A 23,718-nucleotide genomic window follows, 5' to 3' on the forward strand; every position below is an offset into this window, starting at 1 on the left:
AAGAGAATAGGCATATGACTATGGCAATACTTTACTTTCACACCAGGAACTTTTCACTGGGGTAGCTAATACAATCTTTGTACTAATACAATCTTTCTTTGGGGTGCTAATGCTAAAAATATTCTTAAAGGGGCTTCAGCACCTTCAAGCCCATCCATGTTTACTAGATGAACACAGATAAACTCTGAGATGAGGGCATTCAGGCACTGGGAGGGCTTCGTCTCTTTTCATGAATCACCCTACATTTAGAATGAGATTGTGCTTAGCCTCACATGAATGATAGGAAAGTATTATGTCCTCTTTTCACATAAATCACATAATGTTGTGTTTTCTCTCTGGATGATTAGGATAAATCATTAGTAACACCTACAGGTGTAGTATCTTACTTTTCTGCATGCCTTCCTCCGGCACTGTTTCGAGTAGATGTCCTGGATGGGAGGGAGCACGGGCCCAGTGATTCACGGCCCGCTGGACCTTGAGGTCATGAAAGGAGCAATTACCATATCAGGCTGTGATGCAATCGGTCAGGACACTCTCTTGATGATGGAGTTGGTGTCATGCAAAGCCACGCAGTTGTAGGTGAACAGGGAGTACAGCTGAGGACTGAGGTCACACCCCTGGGGTGCCCCTGTGTTAAGAGTCAGTGTGGAGAAGGTGTTGTTGCCAATCCTCACAGCCTGTGGTCTGCCCATCAGGAAGTCCTGATGGGCAGGAAGTTGAATGCTGAACAGTAGTCATTGAACAGCATTCTCACATAGGTGTTCCTCTTGTCCAGATGTGTTATTGCCATGTGAATAGCGTTCGAAATGGCAACTACCGTGAATCTGTTGGAGCGGTAGGCAAATTGTAGTGGGTCCAGTGTGCCTGGCATGCTGGCATTGATGTGGGCCATGACCAGCCTTTCGAAGCACTTCATGATGATCGAGGTGAGCCCGACTGGGCGATAGTCATTTGGGCATGTCACCTTGTTTTTCTTGGGCACTGGGACGATCGTGGTCTCCTTAAAGCAGGTTGAGACTACAGCCTGGAACAGGTTGAAGATGTCCAAGAAGACACCTGCCAGCTGGTCAGCACACACTCTGAGGACGCGGCCAGCGATGCCATCTGGGTCGGCAGCTTTGTGAGTATTCACTCTTTTGAGAGTGAAAGGACTTGGTCATCTGGAGCAAGCAGCAAGTGTCTTCCTGGATGGCTCGGTATTGTGTGCCTCGAAGCGAGCAAAGAATGTGTTAAGCTCGTCTAGGAGGGAGGCTTCGGTGGTCACCGCACAGCTGGATTTGCCTTTGTAGTCTGTGATAAGTTTGTGTCTGTATTGTCATTTTGCATCCCTAATGGATTGCAGAGCTTTTACCTGCTTGCCTTGTACGTGTCGTGCGCCACCGAGTCATTGGGGTTCGTTCTGCTGACATTAAATACTGCAGTACGGGCTCTCAGCATTGTACAGATATCTCCGTTCATCCAGGGTTTTTGGTTGGGGTATGTCCGGATTGTTATTGTGGGTACAACACATTTCCTAATGAAGCTTTTGACTGACGATGTATGTGCCTCAATGTTGATGAATGAGTCCTGGGTGGATGAATCTTTGAACATATTCCAATCAGTTAGGGCTGCATTCCATATTATACTCTAGTCCCTATATAATGCACTACGTTATACCAGGGTTCTAGGGCTCTGATCAAAAGTAGTGCAATGTGTAATAAGGTCAAATTTGGGATGCACACCATGGGCTGTATTTTCGGCAATTGTCAAACACACGTTAGTTTGCAATTTCGTCATGTTAAAAAAAAACGGAAGGTTCGACAATTTACCTGTCTAACATCAGCTTGCTTGCACTGAGGTGGGAGTTGTGGCAATATTTGAGGTGCGTCCTTAAAAACAAAACAATTTCATGCAGCACTAATAGGATGTCTTAAGACCCACGAAAGCAGGTCTAAACGGAAATAATATTGGTATGGATTTTTAGAGAGGAAGCACAGCCAATCCAGCTGTGATGCACAGTGCCCATAAAAGAGAGATGTGCCTTTTGTGCCAGTGAATCTCATATTTAGAAACATAAAACAATTATTGTTTCTCCTCATTCCTGTATCACAGCAAATCCAATTAATCCAACATCCACACAAACAAACAGAGCTTGATTATGTATTCATGTCTGTAATTCTTATGCTCTACGGTTTAGGTTCTGCTATTCTGGCAGGGTGGGGATGTCTGCAATGACAAAAAACTATAGCAAAAACAAGGAGATCAGGGGTATATGTACTAGATCAATGTCTTAGTGCTGCTGTGTGGCTGATTTCCCATTATGTTATTATAATGTTATTACATTTTAGGAGCGGGAAGTCTTACCACCAGCCAAATTTATAACAGATAAGAGTTTAGTGCACTACTTTTGACCAGAACCCTATGGGTCGTGGTCAAAAGTAGTGCACTACAGTATATAGGGAATAGAATGCCATTTGGAATGCAGACAGAGAGTTCTTATTGAGTAAAGTGAAACTTTCAATACTCAATCATTCTCTCCCAGGGAGGGACATTACACCTCTAACAGGCATTGAAGGCAATGAATAAAAAGTCTAATCTCCAAAACATTGTTCATAACAATTTTGACAGTGCATTTACAGTATAGTGACATTACTGCCTGGCGTTTGGAAGAGAATCAAACAGGAGTTTATATCAAAGCATTCTGAGGATTGTTACCCGGCTGGGTTGTGTTAAAAGTCCTACTCAAGTCTCCTTTTCAGCTCATTTATCACCTGATTTACTTAAAGTTCCAATGCAATGGTGTTTATCTCAACATCAAATCATTGCTGGGTAACAATTAAGTACCTTACTGTGAATGTTTTCAATTAAAATGGCTAGGACTGTCTGGGAGTAGTCTGAGTTGAGAGGGGAAAACTGAAAAACTTGCTGTTATTTGCAAAGAGGTTTGGAACTATCTTTCTTAATGGTCTAGTTACTAAGGCCAAAATTCTATCCCACCAAAACAGGCTAATATTTCAGGCAGTCTTTTCAAACAGCTCTTACAATAAAATGGCATGATCATCATTTTCATCATTATTCCATTCTCATAGTGTGGAAATATTCACTACATGGCCAAAGTATGTGGACATGCCTTCACATTAGTGGATTCGGCTATTTCAGCAACACCCGTTGCTGACAGGTGTATAACATTGAGCACACAGCCATGCAATCTCCATAAACAAACATTGGCAGTAGAATGGCCTGTACTGAAAACCTCAGTGACTTTCAACGTGGCACTGTCATGGGATGCCACCTTTCCAGCAAGTCAGTTCGTCAAATTTCTGCCCTGCTAGACATTCCCGGTCAACTGTAAGTGCTGTTATTGTGATGTGGAAACGTCTAGGAGCAACAACGGCTCAGCCGTGAGGTGGTAGGCCACACAAGCTCACAGAACAGGACCACCGCGTGCTGAAGTGAGTAGTGCTTAAAAATCATCTGTCTTCGGTTGCAACACTCACTACCGAGTTCCAAACTGCCTCTGGAAGCAACGGCAGCACAAGAACTGTTAGTCGGGAACTTCACAAAATGGGTTTCTTTGGCCGAGCAGCCGCACACAAGCCTAAGATCTCTGTGCGCAATGCCAAGTGTCGGCTGGAGTGGTGTAAAGCTCGCCGCCATTGAACTCTGGAGCAGTGGAAACACATTCTCTGGAGTGATGAATCACTCTTCACCATCTGGCAGTCCAACAGATGAATCTGGATCTGCCTGAATGCATAGTGCCAACTGTAAAGTTTGGTGGAGGAGGAATAATGGTCTGGGGCTGTTTTTCATGGTTTGGGTTAGGCCCCTTAGTTCCAGTGAAGGGAAATCTTAATGCTACAGCATACAATTACATTCAAGACAACTCTGTGCTTTCAACTTTATGGCAACATTTTGGGGAAGGCCCTTTCCTGTTTCAGAATGGTCAATGCCCCGTGCACAAAGCAAGGTCCATACAGAAATGGTTTGTCGAGATCGGCCTGGAAGAACTTGACTGGCCTGCACAGATCCCTGACCTTAACCCCATTGAACACTTTCGGGATGAATTGTAACGCCGACTGAGAGCCAGGCCTAATTGCCCAACATCAGTGCCTCACTAATGCTCTTATGGATGAATGGAAGCAAGTCCTCACAGCAATGATCCAACATCTAGAGGAAAACCTTCCCAGAAGAGTGGAGGCTGTTAGGGGGGACCAACTATATTAATGTGTAAATAAACCACAGAAAAATCACGTCTTTGACTGTATTGGGCCTTTATCAAAAGGTACATCTCAATAGGTGGTCCATGTATCCTCATGTGACAAATGTGTGTGTGTGTGTAAAAATAATCACTGGAGGACGTCTTTAAAGATCCACTAAACATGCCGATTGGCTTGTGTGTTTTTAGAGAGCAATCACCGCAGCTGTTCAACCCATGATAGTGGGCAAATGGACTTAGTCAAATCAAAACCCAACGTCCATGTGTTACCCCTTGTGACACATGGATGTTCCAAACTCAGTTTTAGACGAGACTAACTTTATGATCAAAATGATCCAATTTACACTTTATAGTCAATTTTGAAACTAGAGTAACTGTTTCGGACTCATATCGATGCCAATGTCGTTTTCAAAGAGATTTTCAAAGGTAGTCACTCTTTAAAGCAGAGCAAAGACATGGAAGTGGCAGATGGGATTTCAGGACATGGACAGTACCCCCTGCTGGTTGACCATCTGTTCCTCCACAGCAAGATTTACATCACAACTTTGATATGGTGACATTAAGAAAAGTTAAACCCCAAAAGTTTAAACCAAAACATTCTGAGGATTGTTATCTGGCTGGATGGGTTTATGTGTGTTTAAATCTGAGTTGGCCCTCATCACTAAGCTAAGGACCCTGGGACTAAACACCTCCCTCTGCAACTGGATCCTGGACTTCCTGACGGGCCTCCCCATGTGATAAGGGTAGTTAATAATACATCCGCCACGCTGATCCTCAGCACGAGGGCCCCTCAGGGGTGTGTGCTCAGTCCCCTCCTGTACTCCCTGTTCACCCACGACTGCACAGCCAGGCACAACTCCAACACCATCATTAAGTTTGCTGATGAAACAACAGTGGTAGGCCTGATCACCAACAACGATGAGACAGCCTATAGGGAGAAGGTCAGAGACCTGACCGTGTGGTGCAAGGACAACAACCTCTCCCTCAACGTGATCAAGACAAAGGAGGTGATTGTGGACGACAGTAAAAGGAGGGCCGAGCACGCCCCCATTCTCATCGACGGGGCTGTAGTGCAGCAGGTTGAGAGCTTCACGTTCCTTGGCGTCCACATCACCAACAAACTAACATGGTCCATGCACACCAAGACAGTCGTGAAGAGGGCACAAGAAAATCTATTCTGATCATTAGAAAACCTTTTTGTAATTATGTTAGCACAGCTGAAAACTGTTGTCCTGATTAAAGACTAGTTGAGTATCTGGAGCATCAGCATTTCTGGGCTCGATTACAGGCTCAAATGGCCAGAAGAAAATAACTTTATTCTGAAAGTTCATTGTCCTCAACTGGCAACTTCAAGTCCTCAACTGGCAGCTTCATTAAATAGTACCCGCAAAACACCAGTCTCAACTTCAACAGTGAAGAGGCGACTCCGGGAAGCTGGCCTTCAAGGCAGAGTTTCTCTGTCCAGTGTCGGTGTTCTTTTGCCCATCTTAATCTTTTCTTTTTATTGGCCAGTCTGAGATATGTTTTTTTCTTTGCAAATCTGCCTAGTAGGCAAGCATCCCGGAGTCTCCTCTTTACTGTTGACATTGAGACTGGTGTTTTGCAGGTACTATTTAATGAAGCTGCCAGTTGAGGACTTGAGAGCGTCTGTTTCTCAAACTAGACACTCTAATGTACTTGTCCTCTTGCTCAGCCCCAGTTGCACCGGGGCCTCCCATTCCTCTTTCTATTCTGGTTAGGGCCAGTTTGCGCTGTTCTGTGAAGGGAGTAGTACACAGCGTTGTATGAGATCTTCAGTTTCTTGGCAATTTCTCACATGGAATAGCCTTCCTTTCTCAGAACAAGAATAGACTGCTTTTAACCATTTTGAGCCTGTAATCGAACCCACAAATGCTGATGCTCAACTAGTCTAAAGTTTTATTGGCAGTTGTATTGCTTCTTTAATCAGAACAACAGTTTTCAGCTGAGTTAACATAATTGCAAAATGGTTTTCTAATGATCAATTAGCCTTTTAAAATTATAAACTTGGATTAGCTAACACAACATGCCATTGGAACACAGGAGTGATGGTTGCTGATAATGGGCCTCTGTATGTAGATATTTCATTAAAAATCTGCCAATCTGCCATTAGTCATTTACAACAATAACAATGTCTACACTGTATTTCTGATCAATTTGATGTTATTTTAATGGACAAAAAAGGTGCTTTTCTTTCAAAAACAAGGACATTTCTAAGTGACCCCAACCTTTTGAACGGTAGTGCACATAATTACCTCAATTACCTCAACACCGGTGCCCCCGCACATTGACACTGTACCGGTACCCCTTGTATATATTCCCTCGATTGTTATTTAATGCTGCTCTTTAATTATTTGTTATTCTTATCTCTTACTTTTTTTTGGTATTTTCTTGTTGGACTTGTTGGACCCTGGAAATTACAAGATGCTCTCTGCCCCAACTTTGACAGTGCATTCACATGGTGACATTACTACCTGATGTTTTGATGACAAACTAAACTATTATGATCAGAAACAGGAGTTAAAACCAAAGCATTTGAAGATTGTGATCCGGGATTTTTGTAAATTAGAGCCATGGCAGTGGCATCATTGTGATTTCAGTACCATGGATAGCACTCCATATATCATTGTCTGTCCCACTCTCCATCCCACCAAGATTTACATCCTGAAAGCAACTGTCAATCAATGTCTGTGTGAAAGACTAGGTGAATGTGGGGACAGAGGCCTCTGCATCGATCAATGTCCTCCTCCTTACACAGTAATATATTGTTCCTGGGGTTCCATCTTAAATGCTCTCAGCTGATTGTTATATTATCTGTTCTTGGCTACCTTGAGAAAATATGGTGTTTCCATTCATGGTTTCGTGGTTCATGAGTGAATTATTGGCCAATTGTTTATGTCAGACATTTATTTATTTTTTGTGTTTAAGGCGGTCACATGTGATTTGTTGCTTCTGTGGGTGGGTACATTAGTTGCATTTAAACTGGACATGAATCGTGTTCTTGACAAATAGAAATGTCATCCCTCCATACACAGCCTTTCAGAAACTTTAAGAGTCCCCAAATACCACTTATTCTTCCTCTACCAAAGCCAAGAATAGGTTAACCAGTTTTCCCCATAAATATATGATCTCTCCCCTGTCCATTTGTCTCTGTCATGCAGAGTTGTCCCTTCGCCATGGTCCATCATATTCAGAGCCTGTTTCTGTGTCTCAAATGGCACTCTATTCCCTATGTAGTGTACTTTTGATTTGCCATTTGGGACGCACAATGTGTCTCAGCTCCCTAATGGTCAAAATGCATTCCAGAGCAGGAGGCTAGTGGGTGGAATAGAGGTGCAAGTAATATGCCTGGATGTCATAACTTATCTAATTGGATATGAAATGGAAATGGAGATACATTTGACCTCTCCCTTCACCTACAGGTGTGGGACCTTAATTTGACCAGTTTCTCACAGCAGGAAAATAATCCTGCAGCAACAGGAAATATGGATTATAATGAATGGAAATTAATTAATTTGATACATTTTTAGTTGGGGCAAATCAAGTCTGTAATTTTTAAGTGGAAAATACAAACTTTACTACAACAGCACGGTGATCAAATTAAGATCCTACGCCTGTATCATTTTTCCATTTCTATTTCCTGTCATCTCTTTGCTCCAGGCTGTTATTTGTTCCACTCATCAGGTACCCCTGTCTATCTCTATTAATGTCCCCTTTTCCAACAACAGGCTTAGCAAAGAGATCATTAACGGGTTTGAATGATTGAATCAGATCATTATTGGCTACAGTGTATGTTGATGATGGATTGTTCACCCACAACTTGATATACAGAGCCACAGGGACCTGGCAGTTTTATAATAATGCAAGATCACCATTGCAATCTCCACTCCTGAAAGGTCATCCATTCCCTGGTGAGATGATAGCTGAGTAATAGCATCATTTGCCGACTTCCTGAGTGTGATTTGCCTGGCTCCGTACAAAATTAAGCACAGTCAGCGTAGTCAGTGAGTGATTTAGATGTCGTCCATCAGTCTTCTACCTCGAATGTGCCAAAGCTGTAGAAGAAAATGTCTACATCCCAAATGGCAACCTATTCCCTATGTAGTGCACTATTTTTGACCAAGCTCAATGGGGAATAGGGTGCCATTTGAGACGTAGACAGTGTGTTCTATCACAACCTGGTCTCTGGGCAAGTCATAGGATTTGGTAGGTAAATTTATTCCCTCCATTTAGTATGATATATTACGTTAGGTTGCATTATGAATGGAATAGCGGTCATACAATATCATACGAATTGGAGGATGAATAGTATCACACGTCTTACCTAGTCGAACAATATAATACGAATTGGAGGATGTAACTTATCATACGTTGGCAGATGTATAGTAGAGGACGTATAGTATTATACGCCTTTCTCTGAGACCAGGTTACTTGTTGCATTGTAACAAATTGTCACGACTTCCGCCGAAGTTGGTGTCTCTCTTTTCTCTCCTTTTTCCATTTGTTATGTCTTGAGTGTACACACCTGGTTCCCATTAAATTATTATTATTTCCCTATTTAACCCTCTGGTTCCCATTATGTTTTGTGCGTGATTATTCCTGGTTTGTGTTAGTCGGTTTGTGTTAGGGTTTGTTATCCCTGCGTGGATTATTTTGGCAGATTTATTTTTCAGAATAAAGTATGTTATTTTACTCAGTTCAGCCACTGAGGCCCCTCATGATCAGTTTTTTTGGGGGGGGCCCCCACCCCCATCAAAGTTGCCCATCCATGGTCTAAAGTAACTAGACCATGAGTACATCATACATCTTCGAGGTGCATAAAAATAGGTATAGTATCAGCGCTCTGATTTACAGTCATATGCCATTTTCCTGGCCTACTCTTGTCTCATTATCTGAAACGGCCAAACTGCAGGATTTGTGCCCATATCTAGAAAGATCAGCATAACATTGGATATGTGATGCTGCAGCTGCCCTCAGTAATGCGTTGGTCCATATTTTCAGCTTCTGTTTTTGCCGAGTAGACAGGTCATAGACTTGGGTTAGCATAGGTCATGTGAAAGAGATATGTGCCTTTGGAGGTTTTTGTTGTTGTAACTTCCTTCCCAGTAGACGCGAATGGGGCATCTGAGTCCAAAGCAGAGTTATTTCAGTCACTGAAACAGAGTTTTGCGATAGATTTGAGAGGGACTTGGTGCTCTTCAGAGGGATGACTAAATGCATCTTTAATTCCCATTTGAATCCCATGTTTAATGACACCCTTGCAGCAACTTTGCTTGAATCAGAGAGGGAAATACTCAAAAGGGGGAAAATGATTGTTTGGTGTGTGAGAACCTTTTGATGTTTGAAGCCCTCAAAGCCCTACGGATTCTATCTCAATACAAAGTGATGGGAGTGTTTGAGAAATGCTTTCATTTCCCCGGGGAGGTAAAGTATAGTAAAGCAAGGGGTGTTCAATTGGCATTTATATCATAACTAGGTCAATGAGAGGAAATGGGTCACATTATTCTCTAGTACACACTACACACAACAGCACGCAGAGTAAAGGAGTGCCATGCTCAATTGAGTGATATCTTTATTGTGCCAATATGCAATTATGCATTCTCAAGAAATATGAAAAGCATTTTGAAGAAGTGGTTGCCGGTTGTTGTGTAAAGATCCTTGCGACATGGGGGTGTGCATTATCATGCTGAAACATGAGGTGATGGCGGCGGATGAATGGCACGACAATGGGCCTCAGGATCTCGTATCTAATTGCCATCGATAAAATGCAATTGTGTTCGTTGTCTATAGCTTATGCCTGCCAATAGCATAATCCCACCGCCACCATGGGGCACTCTGTTCACAACAATGACATCAGCAAACCGCTCTCCCACACGACGCCATACACGCTGTCTGCCATCTGCCCGTTACAATTGAAACCAGGATTCATCTGTGAAGAGCACACTTCTCAAGTGTGCCAGTGGCCATCAAGCATTTGCCCACTGAAGTAGGTTACGATGCCGAACTGCAGTCAGGTCAAGACCCTCGTTAGGACAACGAGCACGCAGATAAGCTTCCCTGAGACTGTTTCTGACAGACATTTCTGACTTTGCTTGTGCAAACCCACAGTTCATTAGCTGTCTGGGTAGCTGGTCTCAGACGATACCGCAGGTGAAGAAGCCGGTTGTGGAGGTCCTAGACTGGCGTCGTTATACGTGGTCTGTGGTTTTGAGGCCAGTTGGACATACTGCCAAATTCCCTAAATGACGTTGGAGGCGGCTTATGGTAGAGAAATGAACATTAAATTCTCTGGCAACAGCTCTGGTGGGCATTCCTGCAGTTAGCATACCAATTGCACGCTCCCTCAAAACTTAAGACATTTGTGGCATTGTGTTGTGTGACAAAACTGCACATTTTAGAGTGGCCTTTTATTGTCCCCAGCACAAGGTGCACCTGTGTAATGATCATGCTGTTTAATAAGCTTCTTGGCAAATGAGAAATGCCCACTAACAGGGATGTAAACAAATTTGTGCACAAATTTGAGAGAAATAAGCTTTTTGTATTGAACATTTCTTGGATCTTTTATTTCCATGAATCATGGGACCAACACTTTACATGTTGCGTTTTATATTTTTTGTTCAGTGTATTTTGAGTCATACTTTAATAAAATATCAGGCTCACAGGGATGTCTTTTAAAGCCATGGATAAAAGCAAAATGTGCTGTCTCTTTACTCTGCTCTACCATGGTATGACAGTGGTGTGCTGAGACATTTTTTCCTCAGCGGAAATGGCCTTTCAGATGCCAGACTGAGTGGTTGCATGAAATGGCTCTGAGGGGGAGGCAGTAGGATGTGTTGCACACACACCTCTGTATTCTCCCAGAGAATGCTTGACAGGTTAAGCCTGTGATGACTCACCTTCAGATGAGCGGAAAGCAATTTTGAAAGGTACTGTATTCTTTGAAAAGCAACTTTCAGGTCTCTGCACACCTCCAATGTTGACTAAATGGTAATACGAACTAAGGCATGTTTTACTGGTACTTCCAAAGTAAGTGAGATGATATTTTTCAAATAGAGATGTATTATGAATTTAAAGTTTTCTTTTTTTCTCTTTTTTCTCACTCTCCTTTCCCTCTACTCCCACCAAGTGGATAGTCTTAGTAACTAGTTACATTCCGTTTTACTGGCTCATGCAAATCGTTATCAGCCGGGTACAAGACTGAGGATTTTGCTTATTTTCAGTATGCAACCCAGGCTAAATCAAATAAAGAACTAGGGCTATCTTCTGTATACCACCCTTATCTTGTCACAACACAACTGATTGGCTCAAAAGCATTAAGAAGGAAAGAAATTCCACAAATTAACATCATTGCCATATACGTATATATTCAACTGGTGAAAGTTAATTGTTATATGACTAAGGGGAAAAATACCCTATTAGGGTGTGGTGCCTCACCTTAAGTTCTCATTGTTACTTTACAACTGTATCAGTCTATGACCTTAGTTGCTCTGCCTCATGTTGAGTTAGACAGACAGATGGCCAGGACTAATTTGCACATGCCTAATTCACACCATGCCCTGGCTTGGCCCACCTGTCATGTTTATATTGACTCAGCTGAGGTGTGCGTTAAGAGGTGCACTAAGGGGCAGTAGTGAACCATGTCCATGCTGACAGCTACCATTGAAATGTTCTGTCTACCTGGTCTAGCTTAGGTTTGCGTCCTAAATAGCACCATATTCTCTACATAGTACCATGGGGTTCTGGTCAGAAGTAGTGCACTATTTACAGAATAGGGTGCCACTTGGGATACAGTGTCCTTCAGCAGTCTCATGCCTGCTTGCAGATATAAAGCCCAATATTTCTGCGTCTCAGAGAGGATGAGAGAGATTGTATGAGATACAGTGGGGCAAAAAAGTATTTAGTCAGCCACCAATTGTGCAAGTTCTCCCACTTAAAAAGATGAGAGAGGCCTGTACACTTCAACTATGACAGACAAAATGAGAAAAAAAAATCCAGAAAATCACATTGTGGGATTCTTTATGAATTTATTTGCAAATTATGGTGGAAAACTTGTGTTATTGACCAAATACTTATTTTCCACCATAATTTGCCAATAAATTTATAAAAAATCCTACAATGTGATTTTCTGGATTTTTTTTCTCATTTTGTCTGTCATAGTTGAAGTGTACCTATGATGAAAATTACGCCTCTCTCATCTTTTTAAGTGGGATAACTTGCACAATTGTTGGCTGACTAAATACTTTTTTGCCCCACTGTAGATAAGCCTTAGAGCGATATGCCTCATTTACACTTGCCCCATTGCTACATTCACTCACTGTGACATAGATGATTCTCTATATTCTCTGTCTCAACAGTTTGCGCCTTATTAACTTTTTGTAAGAAGTAATTACTTTGTCAGATTGTAGGGTATTTTATGTTGGATAGAATTGGAAATCTGATACAGTAAAATATCTTTATATGTCAGTGAAGTAATGGAGGGTCAAATTAATGTTTTATGGAACAGCGTTTAATTACAGACAAAATTTTAAAAATGCTGTGATAATTAGCGGTGTGGCTCTACTTTAGGAATTCTCCCCTCTGTTTTATAACTACTCTCTGTGTTAAGTGGTTTTTCATCTCCCAAATGACATTGCTTAAAAAAGTTTCCAGAGTATAAGTCCGAACCCTTCAACCTTCAGAAGCTCAATTACTGCTGTGGGCTGCACTAGTTCACCTTGATTGTCAGTCATTATCCTATTTTATAACAACCCCCAATAACCAAGGGCGCCTTCGATTCGAAAGGCAGGTGAAAAATACTAATTTAATGTTTGCCAGAGCAAAGAAACGTTGTGCCTTCTATTGTGTAGCAGCTATTGCATAATATATACAATATATAATGATGTCTAGTGTGCTTGTTAAAATTCTTATAAAGTATCCTAGTGAAAAACACATTTTCACCAAGGTCTCTGTGATGGTGTAAAATATTTGTTCCGAAAAAATAATATTTATGCACTTTTTTTGTGTGTTACAGAGTGGCCTTTGACCCATAGTGTGGATCATCCTATCCTTGGGAGAGATTGTATCCAGCAGAAGGGGGAGATCTGGCCCTGTCCGGAGATGGAGATGGAAAGGTACCATGGGGACAGCTCCACAGGGCCCAACATCACCAACAGCACAGGAGCCCCAGCCAGCGCTCTCCCAGCGGTGCTAGTTACAGACAGGATGGTGGTGCTGGTAGTTCTACTGGGGCTCCTCACCCTCCTCACTGCGCTGGTCAACGGTGCCGTCATCACAGCCATCTGCACCACCAAGAAGCTCCACCTACCTGCCAACTACCTCATCTGCTCGCTGGCGTTCACGGACTTTCTGGTGTCTATCCTGGTGATGCCAGTCAGCATCCTCTACATCGCCACAGAGACCTGGTCGTTGGGCCAGGTGGTGTGTGAGGCCTGGCTGAGCGTGGACATGACTTGCTGCACCTGCTCCATCCTGCACCTGTGTGTCATAGCGCTGGACCGCTACTGGGCTATCACCAAGGCCATCGAGTACGCCCGCAAGAGGTCGGCCCGCCGGGCAGCTGTCATGGTGGGCATCATCTGGGTCATCTCAGTCTTCATATCTATACCGCCCCTCTTCTGGAGACACAGGCCCAGTAGCCATGGCCCAAAACAGTGCATCATACAGCACAACCATGTGGGCTACACCATTTACTCCACTTTTGGGGCATTTTACATCCCCATGACCCTTATTCTCATATTGTACTATAGGATTTACAATGCGGCAAAGACACTTTACCAGAAACGGGTCTCGTCGCGGCACCTGAGCAGCCAGAACTCTCTAAACCACTGCCGTGTGGGACACACCTTCTGCATATCGGACCTGTCCACCTCAGACCCCACTCTGGAGTTTGACAGGCTCAATGTCACCATCCGTATCCCCTCATTTGAGACAGAGATGGAGGCGGCAGATGAGAGGCACCAGATCTGTACCTCCCGGGAGAGGAAGGCAGCACGTATCCTGGGCCTCATCCTCGGGGCTTTTATCCTCTGCTGGATGCCTTTCTTTCTGAAGGAGCTTCTTGTAGGCTTACAGGTCATAACTGCCACCCCACATGTATCTGATTTCTTAACCTGGCTAGGCTACTTCAACTCACTCATTAACCCTCTCCTTTACACCAGCTTCAATGAGGATTTTAAGTTGGCCTTTAAGAAACTGCTCCGACGAAAGGAGCATGCATAGGTTTGCAGGCCCAGGTTAAACGTACAGTATTGTCCCATCAGAGAATGTATTAGGGAAAGTTACATGCAGTGTGTCCATTGGCCATATGACTTGTGTGATGTTGTGAGTTTCTAAATAAAAGTCTTAAATGATCTGCTTCTTATTCTTTGCTGAAACACAAACTTTGACCAAGAATAATCATGGCCCATAAATGCACATCCATACACAAAGACAAACAATCAGGTCCAAAATGATTTGCCCCCTTGATAAAGATGAGCACTAAATATATAATACCAATACTGAGCTACAGTATACTGTATGCTCCCCCCAAAAAAAAATGTATCTGTCACGTTCGTTGGAATGAATATCGGACCAAGGCGCAGCGGATGTTGAGTTCCACATAATTTTAATGATAAAGTGAAACTTAACAAAGACAAAAACAAATAAACAATAAACTAACAACGAACCGTGACTACAGAGATGCTACGTGCACTAACTTAAAACAATATCCCATAAACACAGGTGGGAAAAACAGCTACACAATTAGAGACAATTGATTACCAGCTGCCTCTAATTGGGAATCATACACAATCACCAACATAGAAAAACAAACCTAGAACCCCACATAGAAATAATAAACTAGACTAACCCCCCAGTCACGCCCTGACCTACTCTACCATAGAACATATGGACTCTCTATGGTCAGGACGTGACATGATCCTAATACAATTGCTCAGAAAAAAAGGATTTTGTTTAACAGGTAATAAGCCTTTTTCTAAAATGTTATATGAGATTGGAGAACACGCTGGTAGGGATCTTAGACCATTCCTCCATACAGAATCTTTACAGATCCTTGAAATCCTTCATCTGCACTTATGGACTGCAATCTTCAATTAAAACCACAGGTGGGAGACAGTCTGGAGACATTGCAAAATGTAGATTTTTGTGGTCAATTAACAATTTCTTTGTGGATTTTGATGTGTGCTTAGGGTTATTGTCTTGCTGGAAGATCAACTTGCAGTCACGCTCTGACTTTTAATATCTCTGTTTTCTTTATATTTTGGTTAGGTCAGTGTGTGAAGAGGGTGGGTATGCTAGTTTTGTATTGTCTAGGGTTTTTGCATGTCTAGGGGTTTGGTAGGTCTAGGTAATATGTATGTCTATGGTGGCCTGATATGGTTCCCAATCAGAGGCAGCTGTTTATCGTTGTCTCTGATTGGGGATCATATTTAGGTTGCCATTTTCCCTTTTGTGTTTGTGGGTTCTTATTCTATGTTTAGTTGCCTGTCTGCACTATTCGTATTAGCTTCACGGTTTGTTTTGGTATTTTGTTTGTTTGTTCAGTGTTCATTCATTAATAAAAGATGAATGTACGTATACCACGCTGCACCTTGGTCTCCTTCGTACGACGGCAGTAACAGAAGAACCCACCATAAAAGGACCAAGCAGCGTGGCCAGGAGGAATGGACATGGGAAGAGATTCTGGATGGAGCTGAACCCTGGACGCAGCTGGGGGAGTATCGCCTTCCGAGGGAAGAAATAGAGGCAGCGAAAGCAGAATGGCGATATTACGAGGAGAAACACAAATATGGCAAGCACGAGAGGCAGCCCCAAGAATGTTTTTTGGGGGGGCACACGAGGAGATTGGCTGAGTCAGGTTGGAGACCTAAGCCAACTCCTCGTGCTTACCGTGGAGAGCGTGTGACTGGTAAGGCACAGTGTTATGCAGAGATGCGCACGGTGTCTCCAGTTCGCATTCATAGCCCGGTGCGCTCTATTCCAGCTCCTCGCATTTGCCCGTCTAGAATGGGCATCCAGCCAGGATGCACTGGGCCAGCTCTACGTTCCAGATCTCCAGTGCGTCTCCACTGCCCAGTGTATCCTGTGCCTCCTCCCCGCACTCGCCCTGAGGTGCGTGTCCGCAGCCCGGTACCACCAGTGCCGGCACCACGCACCAGGTATCCAGTGCGCCTCCACAGTCCAGAGCTTCTGGCGATAGTACCCAGTCCAGAGCTTCCGGCGACAGCTCCCAGTCCGGAACCTCCAGCGACGGGCCACAGTCCGGAACCTCCAGCGACGGGCCACAGTCCGTAGCCTACAGCGACGGGCCACAGTCCGTAGCCTCCAGCGACGGGCCACAGTCCGGAACCTCCAGCGACGGGCCACAGTCCGGAACCTCCAGCGACGGGCCACAGTCCGTAGCCTCCAGCGACGGGCCACAGTCCGTAGCCTCCAGCGACGGGCCACAGTCCGTAGCATCCAGCGACGGGCCACACGCCATAGGCTCCAGCGACGGGCCACACGCCATAGGCTCCAGCGACGGGCCACACGCCGTAGGCTCCAGCGACGGGCCACACGCCGTAGGCTCCAGCGACGGGCCACACGCCGTAGGCTCCAGCGACGGGCCACAGTCCGTAGCCTCCAGCGACGGGCCACAGTCCGGGGTCTCCGGCGATGATCCGCAGTTCAGAGACTCCGGCGATGATCCACGGTCCAGTGTTGCAAAGGCGGAGGGGTCAGAGTAAGGAGGGGTGGCTGCATCCAGAACCGGAGCCGCCGCCGAGGGTAGATGCCCACCCCAACCCTCCCCTATAGGTTTAGGTTTTGCGGCCGGGATTCCGCACCTTTGGGGGGGGGGGGGGAGGGGCTAGGTCAGGGTGTGACGAGGGTGGGTATGCTAGTTGTGTATTGTCTAGGGTTTTTGTGTCTAGGGGTTTGGTAGGTCTAGGTAATATGTATGTCTATGGTGGCCTGGTATGGTTCCCAATCAGAGGCAGCTGTTTATCGTTGTCTCTGATTGGGGATCATATTTAGGTTGCCATTTTTCCTTTTGTGTTTGTGGGTTCTTATTCTATGTTTAGTTGCCTGTCTGCACTATTCGTATTAGCTTCACTGTTCGTTTTGGTATTTTGTTCATTTGTTCAGTGTTCAATCATTAATAAAAGAAGAATGTACTCATACCACGCTGCACCTTGGTCTCCTTCGTACGACGGCCGTGACACTTGGTGCCAAGTTTCAGCCTCCTGGCAGAGGCAACCAGGATTTGGGCTAAAATGTCCTGGTACTGGGTAAAGTTCACGATCCTGTTTACTTTAACATTAACCAATGGAAGCAAAATAGCCCCATAACATCAAAGATCCACCACTATATTTTACTGTAGGTATGAGATACTTTTCTGCCTATGCATCCTTATTTCAACGCCAAACGCACCACTGGTGTGTGTGACTAAAGAGCTATATTTTCATGTCATCTGACCATAGCACCGGTTCCAATCCAAGTGCCAATGCCGTTTAGTGACTTCCGGGTGTTTGCATTTGTTGGAGGACATGAAAATAGAGCTCTTTGGCCACACACACCAGTGGTGAGTTTCATGTAGAAAGAAGACTGCGTAGGCAGAGGACCTCATCTCCAGGCCATCAAACTGTTAAACTATCATCACTAGCTGGCCTCCACCCAGTGCCCTGCCCTGAACATTAGAAACCACCCGGTACTCTACCCTGCACCTTAGAGACTGCTGTCCTATGTACATTGAGTCCTTGAACACTGGTCACTTTAATAATGTTAACATACTGTTTTACCCACGTTATATGTATATACTGTATTCTAGTCATGGCTCATCCTATATAACTACTGCAGTACACACCTTTTCTATTCACATACTGTCTATACACACTATTCACATGCAGTGCCTTGCAAAAGTATTCAGACCCCTTGGATTTCTTCACGTTTTATTGTGTTACAAAGTGGGATTAAAAGACTATTACACAAAATACTCTCATGACAAAGTAGAACATTTTGTATTTTTGGGGATTAACGGAATTTACATAACTAAAATATAGTCATTGCATAAGAATTCCGTTACCTGAGTTAATACATGTTAGAAACACCTTTGACTTCGAATACAGCTGTGAGTCTTCTTGGGTAAATCTATAAGAGCTTTGCACACCTGGATTGTGCAATATTTGCCCATTATTCTTTTCTGCAGGCTTTGTTAAGATGTTAGGGATAATGGCTAGACAGAATTGTTCAAATCTTGCCATAGATTTTCAAGCAGATTTAAGTCAAATCTGTAACTTGCTAAGCAACTCAGTGTCTGGTGTAAAGCAGACTGAAAGGATTTTAGGATTTTGCCTGTGCTTAGCTCCATCCCATTTCTGAAAAACTCCACAGTATTTGCCGATGTCAAGCATGCCCATACCATGATGCAGCCACCACCATTCTTGAAAATAAGGAGGCAGTTACTCAATGATGTGTTGTGTTGGATTTGCCCCAAACATACAGGTTTGCATTTAGGCCAAATAGTTTATTCCTTTGCTGTGTTTTGTTGTTGTTGCAGTATTACTTTAGTGCCTTGTTGCATACAAGATGCAAGTGTTTTTATATGTTTATTCTGTATATTTGTATTCTTCCTTTTACTATGTAATTTAGGTCATTATTGTGGAGTCACTACAATGTTGTTCATCCATCCTCAGTTTTCTAGCATCACAGACATTTAACTCTGTAGCTGTTTTAAAATCACCAATGGCCTCATGGTAACATCTCTGTGTCATGTACTGTCATGTTGTGTCTTGTCTCTGTCCTTTCCCTTCACCCTGTCTCCCTCTGCTGGTCGTTGTTAGGTTACCTTTTCTCCCCCTCTTTCCCCCAGCTGTGCCTTGTCTCCTCCTAACCACCTCGTCACCCCGTTTCCCACCTGTTCCCTTTTTCCCTCTGATTAGGTCCCTATATCTCTCTCTGTTTTTGTTCCTGTCCTTGTCGGATTCTTGTTTGTTGTGTTTCATGCCTGAACCAGACTGTCGTCATGTTTGCTGTAACCTTGTCTTGTCCTGTCGGAATCTGCCGGTCCGTCTGAGCCTACCTATGTTTGGTAATTAAAGAAGCTCTGTTTAAGTTAATTCGCTTTTGGGTCCTCATTCACGCACCGTAACACTCTGAGCAGTTTAATTCCTGTCCTGCAGCTCAGTTCAGAAGGGCAACTGTATATTTGATGTGTTTAGGTGGTTTAATATATAATCCACAGCATAATTATTAACTTGATCATGCTTAAAGATATGTTCAATGTCTGATTTGTTATTGTTACCCATCTACCAATCACTGACCTTCTTTCTGAAGCTTTTGAAAAGCCTTCTGGTCTTTGTAGTTGAATCTGTGCTTGAAATGCAATACTTGACTGAGAGACCTAACAGATGTTGTATGTATGGGGGACAGAGGAAGGTTTAGTCACTCAAAAATCATGTGATTTGTTAAGCTAAAATGTATTCCGGAACTAATTTAGACCTGCCTAAACAGAGGGGATGAAAACTTATGTAACTATATTTTAGTTATGAATGTTTTATTTATCAAAACAGTAATTTACCACTTTGACATGACAGAGTATTTTGTGTAGATTGTTGACGATAAAATTACAATTAAATCAATTTTAATCCCACTTTGTAACACAATCAAATTTGAAGAAATCCAAGGGGTCTGAATACTTTCGCAAGGCACTGTACATATCGGACTCTGTTCCAGAAACTAATTTTCTACCATATCAAATCAAACCAAATGTGATTTGTCACATGCTTCGTAAACAACAATTGTAGGCTAACAGTGAAATGCTTAATTATGGGTCATTTTTCAACAATGCAGAGTAAAGATTGTAGAATTCTCTGAATTCTCTGTCATCAGCAAACTTGATGATGGTGTTGGAGTTGTGTGTGGGCACACAGTCGTGGGTGAACAGGTAGTACCTACGGCTGGGGATGCCGGCCCAGACGGCATTCCCAGCCGCGTCCTCAGAGCATGCGCAGACCAGCTGGCTGGTGTGTTTACGGACATATTCAATCCTTATCCCAGTCTGCTGTTCCCACATGCTTCAAGAGGGCCACCATTGTTCCTGTTCCCAAGAAAGCGAAGGTAACTGAGCTAAATGACTATCGCCGTGTAGCACTCACTTCCGTCATCATGAAGTGCTTTGAGAGACTAGTCAAGGACCATATCACCTCCACCCTACCTGACACCCTAGACCAATTCCAATTTGCTTACCGCCCCAATAGGTCCACAGACGACGCAATCGCAATCACACTGCCCTAACCCATCTGGACAAGAGGAATACCTATGTAAGAATGCTGTTCACCGACTACAGCTCAGCATTTAATACCATAGTACCCTTTAAACTCGTCATTAAACTCGAGACCCTGGGTCTCAACCCCGCCCTGTGCAACTGGGTCCTAGACTTCCTGACGGGCCGACCCCAGGTGGTGATGGCAGGAAGCAACATATCCACCCCGCTGATCCTCAACACTGGGGCCCCACAAGGCTGCATTCTCAGCCCTCTCCTGTACTCCCTGTTCACCCATGACTGCGTGACCATGCACGCCTCTAACTCAATCATCAAGTTTGCAGACAACACTACAGTGGTAGGCTTGATTACCAACAACGACGAGACGGCCTACAGGGAGGAGGTGAAACAGCAGAGGGAAACAGCAGAGGGAGCAGCCCCCTATCCACATCAACGGGACAGTAGTGGAGAAGGTGGAAAGTTTTAAGTTCCTCGGCGTACACATCACGGACAAACTGAAATGGTCCACCCACACAGACAGCGTGGTGAGGAGGCTGAACCTCAGGAGGCTTAAGAAATTTGGCTTGTCACCAAAAACACTCACAAACTTTTACAGATTCACAGTCGAGAGCATCCTGTTCTGGTACGGCAACTGCTCCGCCCACAACTGTAAGGCTCTCCAGAGGGTAGTGAGGTCTTCACAATGCATCCTCGGGAGCAAACTACCCGCCCTCCAGGACACCTACACCACCCGATGTCACAGGAAGGCCAAAAAGATAATCAAGGACAAGAACCACCCGAGCCACTGCCTGTTCACCCCGTTATCATCCAGAAGGCAAGGTCAGTACAGGTGCATCAAAGCGGGGACCGAGAGACTGAAAAACAGCTTCTATCTCAAGGCCATCAGACTGTTAAACAGCCATCACTTACTTTGAGTGGCTGCTGCAAACATACTGACTCATCTCTACCACTTTAATGATGAAAAATGTATGTAATAAATGTATCACTAGCCACTTTAAACAATGCCACTTTATATAATGTTTACATACCCTACATTACTCATCTCATATGAACAGTGGGGAGAACAAGTATTTGATACACGGCCGATTTTGAAGGTTTTTCTACTTACAAAGCATGTAGAGGTCTGTCATTTTTATCATAGGTACACTTCAACTGTGAGAGACAGAATCTAAAACAAAAATGCAGAAAATCACATTGTATGATTTTTAAGTAATTAATTTGCTGGAGTTGCTTACCAAGATGACATTGAAAGTTCCTGAGTGGCCTAGTTACAGTTTTGACTTAAATCGTCTTGAAAATCTATGGCAAGACTTGAAAATGGCTAACTAGCGATGATCAACCACCAACTTGCCAGAGCTTGACAACTTTTTAAAAGAATAATGTGCAAATATTGTACAATCCAAGTGTGCAAAGCTCTTAGAGACTTACCCAGAAAGACTCACAGCTGTAATTGCTGCCGGAGGTGATTCTAACATGTATTGACTCAATCAAGATCTTGACTTAATCAAGATATATTTGTGTTTTATTTTTCATATTTTGTTTTTTACAAATGTTAGAATTTTCCTTCCACTTTTGACATTATAATATTTTGTGTAGGTTGTTGATATAAAAATGACAATTAAATACATTTTAATCCCACCTTGTAAAAAAACGAAATGTGGAAAAAGGGGTGTGAATATTTTACTACTGTAGATTGCATTTTAGTTATACTTGTTTATACACACTGCATATTTATTGAGATACTGTATTCTTGACATAGCACACTCTAACTTACCTACAGTACTGTTGTACATATCATTCTTAGTATATCTTGAGTACATTTTTCGGGTATAAATACATATAGATTTTATTTGGATTACTGTTACAGTGCTACTTGGGTTATTAATTGGATTCGTATTTTTTATTTTTATATTCATACAAAATTGCCAATAACGTTTTTTTTTATTCATTTTGTATCAATATGACGTTACGCAATTACATAACACTAATATCAACAAAAACATAAAATACAATTATTGTTTTATTATCTGTGTACTTGTTTGACATTTTATTGTGTTGTTAGGCGCTAGTAACATTAGAATTTCGCAGCGCCTACGCGACCAATAAACTTTGATTTGAACTACATGGAAAACACGTGGTTTAAATTGAAGAGGGCAGTCCATCAACGCAGACGCAGGATGTCAAGGATCTGGAAAGATTCTGTATGGCGGAACGGTCTTAGATTCCTCCCAATATTTTCTCCAATCTCATAAAGCATTCAAGAAAAAGGCTCAGAAGTATTGAAGACATGGGTGCCAATTAGTTTGAACTCTATCTTTTTAAGAGAAAAATATATTACTTGTTAAACAAAATCTCTCTCTCTTTGTGTTAGGATAAAATAATATAATTTTCCACATTTTTGGAGTATACAATATAGCTCAGGAGTATGTATTTTATACAGTCTATTTTGCTCATCTTTATCAATGGTGCCAATAATTTTGGACCTGACTGTACATTGACATCCATTTTAAAATAGCCATGTGGGTTAGTTTTGCTTTTGTCTCAATTAGTTTTACCCTACACCCTCAACATAACATTTCCTCCACTTAATTCACTGTAGGTATACCTCCATATTGGCTTCAATAGACGGTGTCTTGTTTTGCACACTTTGTACAAAATAATAAAATGCAGTACTACAGGATATTTCTTAACGTAGCTCTTTATTAGCTAGCTATAACTGGCATGTTCACGTATCGCCAACCAGGATCAATCGGACCATGACCTAACCATTTGGGTGGTCTTAACCAATCATAGCACAGTATGATATGGCTGTAAAATGCATCCAATTACAATTCAGTATGTTTACACATATGAATATTACAGACTATGTGAGTGACCAAAGACCTGTACAGGAAACTGACATTTGCATCCATCAATTGTATTTTTTCCCCCTAAAGGGCCCGATAAGACTGATAGATGAGTCGCTTACCTGCAGGGTGGTATGCCAGCAGCATGCCACCCTGCATCCCACTGCTGGCTTGCTTCTGAAGCTAAGCAGTGTTGGTTCTGGTTGGTCCCTAGATGGGAGACCATAGTGTTGGAGGGCCAGTAGGAGGCACTCTTTCCTCAGGTCTACATTTTTTTTGTAAATCACACTGCCCTGTGTAAGGTGCCATCTTTTGGATGGGAAGTTAAACGGGTGTCCTGACTCGCTGTGGTTACTAAAGATCCCATGGCACTTATTATAACAGTAGGGGTGTTAACCCTG

At 43.1% G+C, this 23,718-nt stretch overlaps 1 protein-coding gene across 1 annotated transcript; it reads left to right on the top strand.

Annotated features, from left to right (window-relative positions):
* The first annotated feature begins 13,231 nt into the window (after positions 1–13,231).
* On the top strand, positions 13,232–14,557 carry LOC110520967 (5-hydroxytryptamine receptor 1E-like). Its single transcript, XM_021598415.2, has one exon. The coding sequence runs from the start codon at positions 13,310–13,312 to the stop codon at positions 14,429–14,431; it is 1,122 nt and encodes a 373-aa protein (XP_021454090.2). The 5' UTR covers positions 13,232–13,309; the 3' UTR covers positions 14,432–14,557.
* Positions 14,558–23,718: the final 9,161 nt, after the last annotated feature.

This window comes from Oncorhynchus mykiss, chromosome 4 (genome assembly GCF_013265735.2).
Source record: "Oncorhynchus mykiss isolate Arlee chromosome 4, USDA_OmykA_1.1, whole genome shotgun sequence".
In the NCBI taxonomy this organism is placed as follows: domain Eukaryota; kingdom Metazoa; phylum Chordata; class Actinopteri; order Salmoniformes; family Salmonidae; genus Oncorhynchus; species Oncorhynchus mykiss.